At 44.2% G+C, this 16,487-nt stretch overlaps 1 protein-coding gene and 1 long non-coding RNA gene across 2 annotated transcripts in view; both read right to left on the reverse strand.

Annotated features, from left to right (window-relative positions):
- The window catches only part of zc3h15 (zinc finger CCCH-type containing 15), a 26,227-nt gene extending 16,040 nt beyond the window's left edge, over positions 1-10,187 (reverse strand). Inside the window, exons 1-6 of the mRNA XM_060930445.1 lie at positions 10,019-10,187; positions 9,185-9,286; positions 2,529-2,637; positions 1,001-1,153; positions 838-929; positions 337-522 (exon numbers count right to left, since the gene is read on the reverse strand). Of these exons, the coding sequence (XP_060786428.1) occupies positions 337-522; positions 838-929; positions 1,001-1,153; positions 2,529-2,637; positions 9,185-9,286; positions 10,019-10,093 (717 nt within the window). The 5' untranslated portion in view covers positions 10,094-10,187. The remainder of the gene's footprint in view (positions 1-336; positions 523-837; positions 930-1,000; positions 1,154-2,528; positions 2,638-9,184; positions 9,287-10,018) is intronic.
- A 731-nt stretch (positions 10,188-10,918) lies between these two features.
- On the reverse strand, positions 10,919-13,283 carry LOC132892076 (uncharacterized). Its single transcript, XR_009655402.1, has 2 exons — positions 13,208-13,283; positions 10,919-11,799 (listed from the first exon to the last, which is right to left on the reverse strand). It is a non-coding gene; the product is annotated as an uncharacterized LOC132892076 (long non-coding RNA).
- Positions 13,284-16,487: the final 3,204 nt, after the last annotated feature.

A 16,487-nucleotide genomic window follows, 5' to 3' on the forward strand; every position in this document is an offset into this window, starting at 1 on the left:
TAAACAATGCAGTTGCGCAGTAACCACGCGCCGCTTATCAGATACAATCACAGATTCTATGGATAGAATAACCCTTCAAAAAAGTGCGACTTATAGTCCGGTGCGACGTATATATGTTTTTTTCGTCTTCATAATGCATTTTTTGGCTGATGCGACTTAAACTCCGGAGCGACGTATAGTCCGGAAAATACGGTAATAATCCTCTTTAAAATTGTGTTTTCCAGAAAGAAACTGAAATGATATTTTGCGGTTTATCATTTACGGTGTGTTTTTGGTTCTTTACACTCCTTTAGAGTGTCGTTTTATTTTATTGATGTTGACGGTGTGACTCCTCACCTCGCTCTCGATGAGTTCCTCCAGCGAGATCTGCTCCTCCTCGTTCTCCTCCTTCTTCTTGTCTTTCTTCAGGACGAAGCCGACGGGCAGGGCGTGGCGATACATACAGCCGTCTCCTCCCGCCGGACACACCCAGAACCAACCGTACTTATTATTCTCTATAGCCTCCAGGAAGTACTTACACACCTGGAAAACACACACACACACACTACTTATTATCCTCTATAGTGAATGAGTGAGAGCAAGGCAGGGAAGCGTAGGTGAGGTGGAGTTGAAGATGTGAAGAGGAGGAGATTCGCAGATTTCTCTCAAATCTCCTCTATTTAACTTTGATAACAAGCCAGAACTTTGACCCAGTAAACTCCGAGGTCTTCCACAGACACACAGTGAGCACTGAACCCTGGCCCACTCTGCTCCAGAGTCCTCTCACAACACGGCCAACATCTCACACTCATCAGTAATCTCTACAGGACATTCAGGAGAACCTCAAGGAGAACGTACGATCTGAGTCTTGGCCTTCTTCTTCTCAGCCTCTCCATGCTTCTTGTTGACGACTTCTTCCAGCTTCTTCTCATCCCAGTTCTCCATCGTGTCTGCATTAAACAAGGGAGATGATTAGCACACATGCGCACACACGCACAACAGACAGATCACTGAGACTTGCCTTTCTCCAGCTCCTCTTCTCGTACGTCCACGTACACACTGCGTTTCTCACACTTCCTGTCCAGACTGAGGTCGTGGGAGAACTTACACTTATCCCCTTTACTGCACTGGCCTTGTTTAAAGAACGCACACAGAACAGACTTCGGATCCACACCTGAACACACACACAGGGAGGGAGAGATAGAGAGATGTAAAGAAAGGGATAAAAAGAAAGAGAGGGATGGATAGAGGGGGATAGTGAGAGAGAGCAAACAGAGGGATGGAGAGAGATAAAGAAAGGGATAAAAAGAAAGAGGGATGGATAGAGGGGGATAGTGAGAGAGAGCAAACAGAGGGATGGAGAGAGATAAAGAAAGGGATAAAAAGAAAGAGAGGGATGGATAGAGGGGGATAGTAAGAGAGAGCAAACAGAGGGATGGAGAGAGATAAAGAAAGGGATAAAAAGAAAGAGGGATGGATAGAGGGGGATAGTGAGAGCAAACAGAGGGATGGAGAGAGATAAAGAAAGGGATAAAAAGAAAGAGGGATGGATAGAGGGGGATAGTGAGAGAGAGCAAACAGAGGGATGGAGAGAGATAAAGAAAGGGATAAAAAGAAAGAGGGATGGATAGAGGGGGATAGTGAGAGAGAGCAAACAGAGGGATGGAGAGAGATAAAGAAAGGGATAAAAAGAAAGAGGGATGGATAGAGGGGGATAGTGAGAGAGCAAACAGAGGGATGGAGAGAGATAAAGAAAGGGATAAAAAGAAAGAGGGATGGATAGAGGGGGATAGTGAGAGAGCAAACAGAGGGATGGAGAGAGATAAAGAAAGGGATAAAAAGAAAGAGAGGGATGGATAGAGGGGGATAGTGAGAGAGCAAACAGAGGGATGGAGAGAGATAAAGAAAGGGATAAAAAGAGGGAGAGAGAGAGAAGGATGGATAGACAGAAAGATATAAAGTGAGGGATAAAAGAGGAATAAACAGAGAGAAAGGGGAGAGAGAGAAAAGGATAAAAAGAGAGAGAGGGGGATAAAGAGATCGAGAAAACACGGGGGGGGGGGGGGAGGAAAATGGCATCAGTGATACACTGTTATAACACATACATATACACACACACATATATATATATATATATATATAAAAATAAAAAATTGCCCACCTGTCTGTCTGTCCTTCTCTCTCTCTCTAGCATCTTCTAAGATTGCCTCTTTTCCGCACACTAATCTACCTGTCTGTCTCTCCATCTGTCTGCGTACCTTCAGTCTTACAACATTAGCACAGGCTTCATCCTAGTCTGTCACCCGTCTCTCTGCTCCTCTCACTCTACCTTCTCTCTCTCTGACACCTCCAGCTCTCCCCAACTGTCTCGCTATCCACCCGTCTTTCTCCCTGTCTGTCCTTCTCATGGATGATATTTTTCTTTCCGAGTGTCTTGCTCCCTCTTTAGCGCGTCTTTCTCAACACGCATCTCTTTCTCTACCTATTCATCTGTCTCTCCTTCTCCACCTATCCAGCTGTCTCTCCACCTGTCTGTCTGTGTCTCTCACCTTTGCTGACTTTCTGTGCAGCCACGACAGGTTTGAAGAGTTCGTTCAGCTCAGAGAGCTCCTTCTTCTTGTCCCCTTTCTTGTTCTTATCAGCTTCAGCAGCAGCAATCTGGGAAATACAGTTCAGGACAAATTACATCACTGTTTCTCAACCACTGGACCGCGAGGCGCCTTCTAGCGAGCCGCGAAATTTTTTCAAGTTCGAAGCTAATTATTAAATAGTTCAGGATGTCGTAGTGTCCCAAATCCGGTAGCTGGTTCGATGTACACTTTTCAAGTGGAATAAATACATTTGTGGGTAAATTAAGAAGAACGGGTCTTTATTATTGTCATGTTCCTCCTTTGCATTTAAGCCCCGTGTGCACACACGCACACACACACACAGCGCGTGCAGTGGACAGAATAAATAAACATGTTTGTGGGTAAGTTCTATGGATCTGTGATTCCTGCTGGAAGAGAAGAGCAGGGCGGTTTGAGAATCAAGCAGCTGTGGTTTGTTTTCACCCGATACTAAAACTTCTAGCATCCTAACCACCATTGCAAAGATGCGTGCAAAGCCCAGAAACTCCTCCTTACCCGGGTAAAAACGATACAGAATTAATCTTGTAGTGTCCTGATCCCCAGATCTTTAACCCAGCCACATATAAAAACTTGTTCTCCTCCAGGCTCTTCATGTTTGTCCGTGTAGAACGATGTCTGCAGCACCAGGTAGTTTGACGTGTCGGGGAACTCAACAGATGGACAATTTCCAACTCATAATGAACGAATGACTGACTTCATTTAAAACACGATAAGCTGATCAGCAGAGCTGGTGGGGTCGTGCATGTACAGATACAAATACAAAAGACTAAAAAGCTACACAGAGATGAAAGTGGAGCAAAGAAAAAAATCCTGAACTTCTGAAAGTCAAACTAAGATGGGGGGGGACAACGTCCCCCGAAAAAATTTTAATAACAAAACACGCAAAACCCTGCATTCTAGTGCATTTTAGTACTTATTTTCACTAAAACAAGTTATAACTTTTAAGCCTTTTTCTTTCATGTACATTAATGATTAACATGTCAAAAATATCAAATTTAATTCCCCGAGTTAATGAGTAATTTTCAGGAGTGCATTTAGAAAACGCGGTGATTTTCCTGCTACACAGTTCAGTACTTTGAAAAAAAATCAGACAGTTGAAGGTAAACTCAGCAAAATCCCAAAACAGTGCTGTTAAACAGTAAAGGTCTGTTAGAGTTTCTAAAGCTTTCAGGTTTCAATGTTGGGGACGTTGAGTCTCGTTTATCAATTTTTTAGTAGAGTTGTGCGTTTGCAGAAGCTAAAGTGAACTAAACATTTCCAATTCAGATTTATGCGAGTTGAAGCCGATTGTTTACATTAGTTCGTATTGTCTGTAAATTTAAACACCAATGAATGCAATCAGTGTCGCACTGACTGGCAGCCTGAGTGCATTATGGAACAAAAAATAATTCCCATTGCTAGTTTTAGGCAGCTTAGAAACCGGCTCTTCCATTATTGCTGTTTCTTCCACGTTTTCTTGATGATGTGTTCTAGAAACGGCACTAAAACAGCTTCGAAGCCAGAAAATGCAACTTTGATGGAAAAAAAAATATATAATAAATTGCTGACCTCTCTTCATGTTGAAAGGAGGAGGAAAGTTTTGCTTGTTTTGACACGGCAAATTATTAACACGAGGAAATACTTGTAATTCGCAACTAAAAAGACCGCAGCTACACTAGCAGCTTGAACATGCTTTCTAGTGCGATTGTGTTGTGCTTGCGCAGAACGGTGTCGGTCCTGCGCGCCTTAGCACGTGCACCTGAAGATGCGCTTTGGGCGGGCACGCCTAACGAGCTCCGGCACGCGCGCCATTAACAAAGAACACCTGTCTTTAATCAATGAACTATGTTTGGGCTATTTAAGGACTGTGCCCATGCAAGGACGATGAGAAGTATTACGCAGGAACGCGAAAAATCCGAAAAATAAATTTCTCCATTCAGGAAACCGGAGATTTTCAAAAGTTTTGTCAAATATCTGGATTTCCAGGTAAATCCGGAAGACTTTCATCTATATACACAAACACTTAATCTGTTGGTTATCTGTTAATTATCTTCAGATTATGTCAATACTATGCATAACTATTGTCTTTGTATTTAGTTCCGGCTACAATCGGATCAAAATTTATTCTCCTAACGTCAAATTTAGCGAGTAGATTTTCCTTTCATCTGAAAAATCCTTCTTTGTTAGCGTGTAAGGATCTAATCCCACGGAGTGGTTTCCATACCCAGTGTACTTCTTGGTTTTGCCAAACATGGCAATAAGTTCTTGTGTTAATGGACCAGACTCCACTTTTGGATCATTAATCCCTTTTGACTGAGAATGACCTGCATATATGAGTTTGGCTTCTGACACATCCGTACAGTTTTAAATACAACACCTGCAATACAAACAAACAAACAGTTTGTTTTTATTGTATTTATTTAATTCCTGTGCTCCCATCTGTAACAGGGAGTGATGCCGCATCCTATTACAATAGAATAGAATATAATGCCTTTGTCACTATACACATGTACAATGAGATTAAAGCATCTCCAATAACAGTGCAAACAGCGTGTAAAGAGGGAGAGAGAGGGAGGGGGAGAAAAAAGAAAGAGAAAAAAAGGAAAGGGGGGGGTGTAAGGTGCACAGTCCTGAGGTGTGTGTGTTGTGTTACACATTATGGAGTGAGGTATTGCACATATAAAGTATTGCACAGAGACGGTCACATTGTAAGATAAAATATTACACATTATGAAGTATTGTAAGGTAAGGTGCACAGTCCTGAGGTGAATGTGTTGCGTTTCACATTATGGAGTGAGGTATTGCACATTATAAAAGTATTGCACATAAAGGGGTGTTCACACGGCACATATTTGCATCGATGCTGCACCGATGTATTTTGTTGCGATATATCTTACACCGGTGTAAATTTTGCACAGCGTTCACACGTCACAAACCTGCTTACTAGAGAGAAGCGTGTTAGCAGCGGTGCAGCCCCACTTGCGTTCACGGTGCAGTTTCTGCGACCGTGCAATAGTAGCAAAAACTTTATTACTATCATTTCCTTTGATAGTAATAAAGTTTTTATATCATTTCCTTTTATTACTATCATTTCCGATAGTAATAATGCGGAAATGAAATATGCGCATGCATGAAAATGTACTTCCTTTTCCCGCTTGTCATGGCATCACCAAGCGCCGGGAAAACAACGTGGATGAAGACACCAGTGTTGCCAGATATTGCTGATGTTTTCCAGCCCAAAATATGTTCAAATCCGCCAAAATGCACTTAAAACCTCCCAATCTGGCAACACTGGAAGACACGCAGTTCTGTTGTTGTTGATATTCACCATTTTGGAAGCGCAAAATACCAGGATGCAAATTATGCAATGCCCGTATGTAATCAACTCTCCTCACGCGTAGCGAGTCTACCCCTGTAGCGTTCAGACGGCCCATTTTATATCGGTGCTGCCCCGCAAACTAGCATTTACTCCGGAGTAAATTTCTTGAACCACCTCCCGAGCAGGGTTAGATTTGCACCGGTTTAAGCAGCTTTCAGGGGCTACACCGGTATAACTTTGTACCGTGTGAACGCTCTACCGGGGCAGCCCTGGTGCTACACCGGAGTAAACGTTGCCGTGTGAACACCCCTATAGAGAATCCCTTATAAAAGTACTGCACATTATAAAATGGTAAAATAAATAGACTATAAAGTCAGAGCATATCTGAGTTCAGGGCGGTTATGGCTTTTGGAAAGAAGCTGTTTTTTAATCGATTTGTCACCAATACACTGTACAGAAGAAAAGGTTGAGAACCCCTGAATTACACCCCTGTAACACACACACACACACACACACACACCCGTAACACACACACACACACACACACACACCCGTAACACACACACCCAGTTTTTACCAACTCAGAGTGATTTCCCACCTCAAATCCTTCCTATCTCATAATGATCTTGAAATAGTCATCCATGCTTTTATCACATCACGATTGGATTACTGCAATTCCCTTTATCTTGGCCTCCCTCAAACCTCACTTAGACGTTTACAGCTGGTCCAAAACACAGCTGCACGTCTTTTAACTGGCACCGGGAGACGTGAGCACGTCACTCCCGTTCTGGCCTCCTCGCACTGGCTCCCAGTCTTTTTCAGAATACAATTTAAAGTCTTATGATTTGTTTTTAAAGCACTCAGTGGGCTGGCCCCAGCCTACATCAATGACCTTTTACAGCTCCACTCAGTCCGAAGGTCTCCAAGATCCTCTAACACAGGGCTTCTTCATGTACCTCGCTCGCGGCTGAAGCAGAGAGGTGACAGAGCTTTTTCTGTTGCTGCTCCACGTCTCTGGAATCAGCTCCCACCGGACATTAGATCTGATCCCTCCATCTCTGCCTTTAAATCCAAGCTAAAAACCCATCTCCACTCCTTGGCCTTTCCCTAACCATCAGCTTATTAGGATGCAGTGCTGCAGCACAGCAACCTATGGGCTCCCCTAGGGGAGCCCATAGGTTGCAGTGCTGCAGCACTGCAACTATTGTTCTTCTACGTATTTCTTCTTCTTCTTCTTCTTCTTCCTCCTACGCAAATTTTGATTTCGAATAACTCAATAACCGTACGTCGCACACAGACAAACAATATATCAAAACGTGCGGCTCGATCGGACTCGCTATGCTATTACTTTTCTCTACAGAATACGATTTTTTCGCGACTACGTCGCGAAAAAATCGTCGAAAAAAACCCCATTCATTTCTATGGAATTAATTGAAAAAAAAGCACTTTTTCAACGTTTTTCAAACGTCCGCTGCTCTGGCATGCTTTAACCTAGAGACGTGATTCAAACTCTAAAACGTAGGAAAACTTCTCCTCTGTGGATCTGGCCTTCAACTTTTCTGCTAGGTTTTACACTTTCGGATCAGTCCCAGCTCAAACGCCATGTGGGTTCTGGGAGAAAATCCGGCTTTTGAATGGGTGTCTATTGCGTTACACACCAGTGAAGGTCGTTATCTTAGAGTGGAGAGAGGTTGAAAATAAAGCTCAAACTTTCTCGCTTAAACTGTGTTTTCAGCCACAAATTTCACTCTACAGACATGATTTTCTCAAAAGTAGTAGGAAAACTTGTCCTGAATCACACAATGTGTCTACCTAAACGATAGGATTTACAGTATTTGAATGACAAGCGTCAAACTGAGGACAGGGCAGCTGACAGCCCTCATTGACACCCATTAAAAACCTGAGAGAAAAGTCACTCGTTTTTAAATCGCTCTAGTGTCGTTATTTTTAAGACTACAGACAAAAAAATACATCATTTTATTCAGGAGACCCTTCTAGCGCTCACTGTGAAAGAATTTTGTGAATAGCTGCTTCCGTTGTTGAGTTATTTGTCATTGTTCGAGGCCTGGTCCTTCATAAAAAAAAACAGTAGAAAACTCCAGCCCTTGTGTGTCTTAACTCATTGACAACCATTATAAACGTGAGAGAAAAGTCACTCGTTTTTAAATCGCTCTAGTGTCGTTATTTTTAACACGACAGACAAAAAAAATACATCATTTTATTCAGGAGACCCTTCTAGCGCTCACTGTGAAAGAATTTTGTGAATAGCTGCTTCCGTTGTAGAGTTATTTGTCATTGTTCGAGGCCTGCTCCGTAGTAAAACACAGCACAAAATTCAAGACCTTGTGTGTCTTAGCTCATTGACACCAATTATAAAAGTGACAGAAAAGTCTCTAATTTTTAAATCGCTCTAGTGTCCTTATTTTTAACACTACAGACAAAAAAATACATCATTTTATTCAGGAGACCCTTCTAGCACTCACTGTGAAAGAATTTTGTGAATAGCTGCTTCCATTGTCGAGTTATTTGTCATTGTTCGAGGCCTGCTCCTTCATAAAAATCAGTAGAAAACTCCATACCTTGTGTGACTTAGCTCATTGACACCCATTATAAACATGACAGAAAAGTCTCTCACAGTCTATTCAGGAGACCCTTCTAGCGCTCACTGTGAAAGAATTTTGTGAATTTCTTTTTTTTGTGGAAAAAAAAAAAAAACAGCCTCGGTCGGCATGACACTTCACCTTAGCCGCCCACTTTATTAGGAACACTTCTGTTCGTACATACAAACTACAAACACACTTCTTAGAGTTTAGAGTTTATTTTATTTTTAAAAGGGACAGTGCACAAATTAAACATTATCCTTGTGGTAAGGACAGATGTCTGTCCCAGGTTATAGCAGTACATGCTAATTTCCGCCTGTAGTCACTTTGTTTATACTCTTGAATAGCTCTTCTTCATGACGGCTGCTGTCTCGAGCACACACATAATCATTGCATTGAAACATCATTGCGGGTCGCACATTCACGGCCAGCGAACATGCGTGACCGAATTGCTTCGCGCACTGCATCCTCTCACAATTTCCCCCGGGGAATTGTCCGGTCTAGTTGTTATTATTATTATAGTTTTATTTTATTTATTTCTTTTTGATAATTTGTCTTTTAATACTGACTCTGTACAGCACTTTGGTCAGTGTATGCTGTGTTTAAATGTGCTATACAAATTAAACTAACTTACTCACAGCCCTGTTGTGTTGTGTTCTGTACTGTACTGTACTCACCTGGCGGGCGTTCTGTTGTCCATATTTGACCTGCTGTGTGACGGCTTTAATGAACTTCTGCTGTTTGGCTCCCTTTTTATTCTTCAGTCCAAAAGTCTTATCCTAACACACACACACACACACCATTATAACCTGGAATAACCAGCCTCATAAAGCAGGTACATGTGACATAACTAGCAAAGCTAACAGTCGAGTTTAATGTCATTAGGTATTTAAAACAATCTCCTTAATTACTGTTTATTTTTAAACAACGTCTCGTTTATTAGTTAGTCGTGATTGCAGCTCGCGCACGTTAGTTAGCACATTACAAACCGCTAAATGATGTTAGCTAGCCTCGCTAATTGTGAGCAAATCTTTTTCTCACTAACAAAGACGGGTAAACTTAAAACGTCTATACGTAACATTAACTGGAATCTTATTTCAGATATATTTTAATTCATAAAATCACACACAGCTAGCTGTCATTAGCTAGCTAGCCGGCTATGTTGACGTGTTTGGCGGCTGGCGAGTTAATAGTTAGTGTTACGTTTCCTACCCGTTTCTGGATAAACCCCGCCTCCTGCACTTTGACCGGCTAATAATCGAAAGAAGAAGAAGAAGCAGACTCGAGCCACGCGCCTGTTTGATGAAACGTTCCGAACCAATCATAGCGCGGAAAACGGAACCTAACTAGCCAATCCCGGAGCAGAAAACGGCACTTTGTCGGAATACGGATGGGATAAGCATACTATGTTAAAGGAAACGAGCTAGCTTAGCACCACTAGGCCGAAAGTTCAGCATGGCTGCTCTGTGTGAGCCTGACTAATCATTTTAATCCATTTCTCCGTTACTCACTTCAATAATCTTTTCTTTCTTCTTCTCCTGGGTTTTCTTACTGCCCGTGGGTTGAGCTTGTTTCTTCGGCGGCATGTCTGTCGCGGAGTCTCGGGAATAAACCCGCCCGAATGCAGGTCCTGCTCAGCGGCACTAACGGGAAACTGCCCGGGGTGCACCAACACTCAGTGTTCACGAGCAATAGCGTGGGCCGCGTGGTGCATTATGGGTAAAAATAGCACCGTGCAACTTGTGTTGGTACACGCATATGGACATGACAGAGATGATCAGAATCAGAACTGAGTTTGTTGCCAAGTATATTCTCACGTACAAGGAATTCGCTTTGGTGCTTCAACAGTAAATATAGAAGAATTAAAAAAAGACAAATTTAGTGATATAAATATAATTTAAAAATAAGAAAAAATCTAAAATATACAAATTTGAAAACTGGACATACAGCCCCAATTCCAAAAAAGTTGGGACGCTGTGTAAACTGTAAATAAAAACAGAATTCGATAATTTGCAAATCATGGAAACCCTATCTTTCAGTGAAAATAATACAAAGACAATTGTTGAAACTGAGAAATTTTATTGTTTTTTGAAAAATATATGCTCATTTTGAATTGTATGTCAGCAACAGGTGTCAAAAAAGTTGGGACAGGGTCGTGTTTACCGCTGTGTCGCATCACCTCTACTTTTAACAACACTCTGTAAACGTTTGGGAACTGAAGAGACCAAGTGCTGTAGTTTTGAAAGAGAAATGTTGTCCCATTCTTGCCTGATATACAATTTCAGTTGCTCAAGAGTTTGGGGTCTCCTCTGTCATACTTTGCACTTCATAATTGTTAGGATTGCGCTGTGTGCTGTTCAGATGCGTTACAAGGAGTACTCCGAGGACAAAAAGAGAGCAAACCACATGAGTTAAATCAATCTGGTTTATTCTCAGTCGTGCCCTAACGCGCAGCTGCGTCGGGGCTTTATATACTCTTCGTAGGGAGTATCAGCAGTGGAAAATTACGGAATGTGCTTTGCACACTCAGTATCAAGGTCACACAAGAGTTATGCACAGTTCAACAGGATGTTTCACACAAAAACATAGACAAAATCAAGATATGAAATAGGAACAGAACATGTGGAAATGCAAAATGTACAGAGCAGCACGTACTGTATTGTAGCTGGCCTAAAGTAAACCCTAAACTGCTACACTAAACGACAGTCACCCTTGGGCCGCGCATTTACAAGAGTAGGTTTAGGAGTATTCAGGATTATATTCTTACAATCCCCTCTTTAATACTCTGACGCAAGCCCAGAGTATTATTCACACCCCAGTCGTGGCCGACACAGGGACATAACCTGTGTGCGAGATCATCATATTAACCTCAGAGTAGTTAGACGGGGCTATTCGGACCGGAAAAGGAGCGCTGCTGTCATGGGGTAACAAAGAACACACATAACAGGGTTTACTCATATTCATTGATGTTTTTACAGTGAAGTTTACATATTTCTAAAACTCGTTATCCCTTGGGTCCCGGTGTATTGCTTGTGCGGGTAACCCTGCCCCAAGCGTTGAGATCAGCACGATGATGAAGAAAGTCATACTGGTCACTGACTTTGTTCTCTAATGCTCACAGGGTGCAGACGGCGAAAAATGTCACAGGCTCCCGTGCTTTTCAGACTCTTCAGCCCAGAACTTTGCAAGACTCACCAACCATCCCCTCTTTGTAAATCAGCCGAAACTGGATTGCTCCAGATGCTGGAAGGGGATCCCTGAAAAGGCCGTCAGCTATTGTCACAGCAACTTTCTGAAACACAAAAGTCTGTTAAGCATCAACAATATAGATTTCTATTACATTGGAGCCTTCTTTATTCTGCTGGCATGGATCCACTGTGGAAAAAGGTCCGTTAGCACAGCCGTGCGAGTTACAGCGAGTACATCGGTGGGCCCACTGTAGGGTGACTCCTCCATGGGAGCGTTTAGTTTTGCGAATCTCTTTACTAAAACTCTGTCCCCTACCTCAAAGGGGTGAGTGTGTGCCTCTGGAATGGGAGGCTTTTTGGAATTTACTCTCGCCCAATACTCATCCAGCACCCGCATGAGACCCACCGCGTACTCGCTGAGATGTACTTCAAGATCACCCGTTCCTATAACCTGCATGCCTCTACGCCAAGGGACAGGAAAGGGGCGTCCCATGACGAGCTCGTACGGAGATAAATTGTCGAGAGCGACCTGAGCAGTCATGCGCATATCAGCGAGGACCAACGGTAAAACTTGGACCCAATTTTTCGTGCCTGCGTCTTGCATAGCCTTACGCAACTTACCCTTAATTGTTCTATTCGCGCGCTCCACAATGCCAGAGGACTGTGGATGGTATGGGATATGAAAACGCCAATTGATCTTGAGGTCTTTACATAGCTCCTGCGTTACCTTAGAGGTGAACGGCGTTCCCTTATCAGAGTCAATTCCTACCGGAAGACCGTAACGTGGGATAATTTCCTGTGTAAGTTTGTTCACTGCTGTTCGGGCGTTCTCTTTGCTACACGGGAAAGCCTCAATCCACCGTGAAAATTTGTCAATCATGACCAAAAGGTATTTGAACGGGCCCTGCTTTGGCATGTGAGTGAAGTCGATCTGCCATTCTTGGAAAGGCGTGTCGGGTATGGGAAGGTGCTGATGTACCGCGCCTGGTTTAGATAGATTATTCTGGGCGCACGTTAAACACTTGTCCAGAATGTTGTGTGCGTCTGTGTGCAAATTATTGATGCAAAATGTTCTGTTCATATCCTCCACTACCCCTCTTCGGCCGCGATGAGTGGGACCATGGAACTCGTGGACGAGAAAGGGAGTACAGTGACGAGGTAAACAAAGACGGCCCTGTGCGTCAAGCAAAACGCCACTCTTCTCTGTCGCGCCCTGGGCGTCCCAGAACTGCGTATCTGCCACAGAGGCCGAGGCCTGGATAGAAATGAGATCTATGTCAGGTAAGACAGCGCTAACCATGCGATCAGTAGAAACTAAAGCGCAATTAAAGCCTGGAGGCAGGACACCGGATGCGGCTGCAGCTTTAGCGACTCGATCAGCGAATGAATTGCCCTTTACTTCAAATGAGTCCCCTCTTGTGTGTGCGCGTGTCTTAACAATGGCCAACGTGCACGGAAGGAGACAGGCGGTGATTAAATCAGTAACAAGTGAAGAATGAGAAATGGGCTTACCGTCGGCTGTCGTAAACCCCCGAGACGCCCAAATGCGGCCGAAGTCGTGCGCCACGCCGAAAGCGTAGCGTGAGTCGGTGTAAATAGTAACGTCTGTGTCTTGAGCCAAAATACACGCGCGAGTCAAAGCATAGAGCTCCGCAGCCTGAGCAGAAGAAAAAGGCAAAGAATGAGCTTCAACAATTTCATCAGGGAGGCGACAAACAGAGTAACCACACAGGAACACACCATCCACAGGGCGGGAACAGGAACCATCTACAAAAAGAGAATCGCCTGTGGAAAGAGGGGTGGAGTGTAAGTCTGGGCGGATGCTAGTCTCAAAAACGATATTAGAAAGACAGTCATGTGAGTTAAGAAGACGCTGAAGAGCGTGGGCGACAGAATCAAACGACGAGGAGGGCTTAACAGTGAGATGCTCTGTGGCCAAAAGAATAAACTCATAGCCAGAGCGACGCTGAGCAGACAAATGCTGAGTGCTAAGATTCCGCAGAATGTACACGACGTCATGTGAAGTGTGTAAAATGAGCGGATGCGACAAAACAAGTTTTTCAGCGTCCGTGACCATGAGAGCACACGCAGCAACAGCCCTAAGACAGCCAGGAAGCCCTTGTGCCACAGCGTCAAGAGTTTTAGACAGAAACGCGCAAGGTCGCATGCCCCCCCCCGTGCTCCTGAGCCAGCACCCCAGAGGCGGTCCCCTTCTGATTGCACACATACAGGTGAAACGGCAAACGATAGTTCGGCAGCCCGAGAGCAGGGGCGGAGCACAAAGCTTGCTTCAGAGCCTTGAAGGCCGTTAGCATGTCCTCAGTCCAGACCAGGGGCTGAGTCAAAGGATCTGAGTGACTTATAGCTGAACGCAAACACTTGTCATAGATTGAACAGTCAGGGATCCATTGACGACAGTAATTGATGAGGCCCAGAAATGCCATGAGAGCGTGCTTGGTTGCAGGTACCTGAGTGTCCATAATGACTTGAACGCGTTCCGGGCTAAGCCTCCTGGAACCCTGAGAGAGGTCATGTCCCAAGTAGCGAACAGTTGTGAGGCAAAATTGCAACTTCGTGCGGGAGACCTTGAAACCCTTCTGCGCCAGGAGTGTGAGGAGAGACAATGTGGCGGCAGCACAAGCGTCTTGATCCTCCGCCGTTATCAGGAGATCATCCGCGTACTGGAGCACCGTGGAGCCCCGGGGAAGACAGAGATCAGCCAGCGCGTCCCGCAATACGGCAGTGAAGACCGCCGGTGAGTCAATGAAACCCTGTGGCAACCGCGTCCACGTGTATTGTCTTCCCCTGTGTGTGAAAGCAAACAGGGGCTGAGTCTCATGGCCCACAGGAACACTGAAAAAGGCAGAGCACAAATCAATCACAGAGAAATAAGCATGGTCACACGGAATAGAAGACATAAGAGAAGGAACGTCAGGGACCACTGGAGCCACGGGAACGATGAGTTCATTTATTTTACGTAGGTCTTGAGTGAGGCGCCATGTGCCATCCGGTTTTGGGACCGGGTTCACTGGGGTGTTATACGGGCTGACACAAGGAACCACGACACCTTGCTGCAAAAGAGATTTTAGAATATCGTCAATACCATTGAGCTTACTAGGAGACAGAGGGTATTGTTTAACATAAACAGGTGTAGAGTGTTTAATAACAGCTTCATACGGAGAGCAGCTCACAGAGCCCACATCGTCCTTATGATCCGCCCACAGGGTGTTAGGAAGAGCAGAGAGAACAGGGGAAAGAGCTTGGGACGTACAAGCAGCGTTCAGAATATTATGTGGCAGCACAGAACTGGATAGGGCAAAAACATCAGGCGGAGAAATACCTAGTTAACTGCTCACGCAGGAGCTGCAAAGCATTCGGTGTGTCCCTCCAAAAAAATGTCGACACGGTGCGTTGACGCGGACGGCCACCTTCCTGAGCCGGAGCTATTTCTTCCTTTATATTCACAGCGACGTCATTTCTAGGTTGCAACACATCGACTATTTCGAGCAAACGCTCCTCATCATATAATCTGTGTCAACTGATGAGGTGTTCAAGTGTGCGAGCTGATCTGAACAGAGCTGCCAGACATACACATACAGAGGGCTTCCAAACCCATACTGCACACCGCACATTTCACTTACTTCAATAGTTAGTCCATCTGGAGTGGATGTGAGATTTACTTCTAATTTGCACATTAAATCATGTGCTAACAAATTTACTGGACATGTATATGAGATGAGGAATGAGTGGGACGTAACTATTCCTCCCTCGCTTTTACATGGGAGGTTGACTGAGAAAGTTTTGGTTTTGGAATAGCCTTTAAAACAGGTCTCGGGGTGTAAACACCCTTTGATTTATCCCATACCTTCTTCATGTCAAACCATTGCTTTCGTAAATCATACGGTGCGCTGAAGCAAGGAAGCCTGGATTAAACGTCCCATCACGGGGATACGATGGAATCTGAGGATTTGCCTCCGTCCACCCAGCCAAATTGTCCAGCCACGGCGTAACGTAATAGCCTAAACCGCACTTATTCATCCATTCCGCCGGGGTGTCTGTGACCTCAGGTTTAGGATACGAGCCCCCCATCGTACAGTAAAGCAAACGGATCTGAACAGAAACAAACAGCAGATATTTATCTAAATTTCTATAGCGCGCTCTTCCTGGACTCGAACCAGGGAAAACCAAGCCCTCCTTAGGGCACTACACAAATTTCTATAGCGCGCTCTTCCTGGACTCGAACCAGGGAAAACAAAGCCCTCCTTAGGGCACTACGGAACTACTTCCAATCAGGTAGTCAATCAAACATGTCTTACCTGATTGAGAGTATCACGTCGGGGTCACCAAATTGTTAGGATTGCGCTGTGTGCTGTTCAGATGCGTTACAAGGAGTACTCCGAGGACAAAAAGAGAGCAAACCACATGAGTTAAATCAATCTGGTTTATTCTCAGTCGTGCCCTAACGCGCAGCTGCGTCGGGGCTTTATATACTCTTCGTAGGGAGTATCAGCAGTGGAAAATTACGGAATGTGCTTTGCACACTCAGTATCAAGGTCACACAAGAGTTATGCACAGTTCAACAGGATGTTTCACACAAAAACATAGACAAAATCAGGATATGAAATAGGAACAGAACATGTGGAAATGCAAAATGTACAGAGCAGCACGTACTGTATTGTAGCTGGCCTAAAGTAAACCCTAAACTGCTACACTAAACGACAGTCACCCTTGGGCCGCGCATTTACAAGAGTAGGTTTAGGAGTATTCAGGATTATATTCTTACAATAATGCA

The sequence above is a fragment of the Neoarius graeffei genome, chromosome 9 (assembly GCF_027579695.1).
Source record: "Neoarius graeffei isolate fNeoGra1 chromosome 9, fNeoGra1.pri, whole genome shotgun sequence".
Taxonomy (NCBI): domain Eukaryota; kingdom Metazoa; phylum Chordata; class Actinopteri; order Siluriformes; family Ariidae; genus Neoarius; species Neoarius graeffei.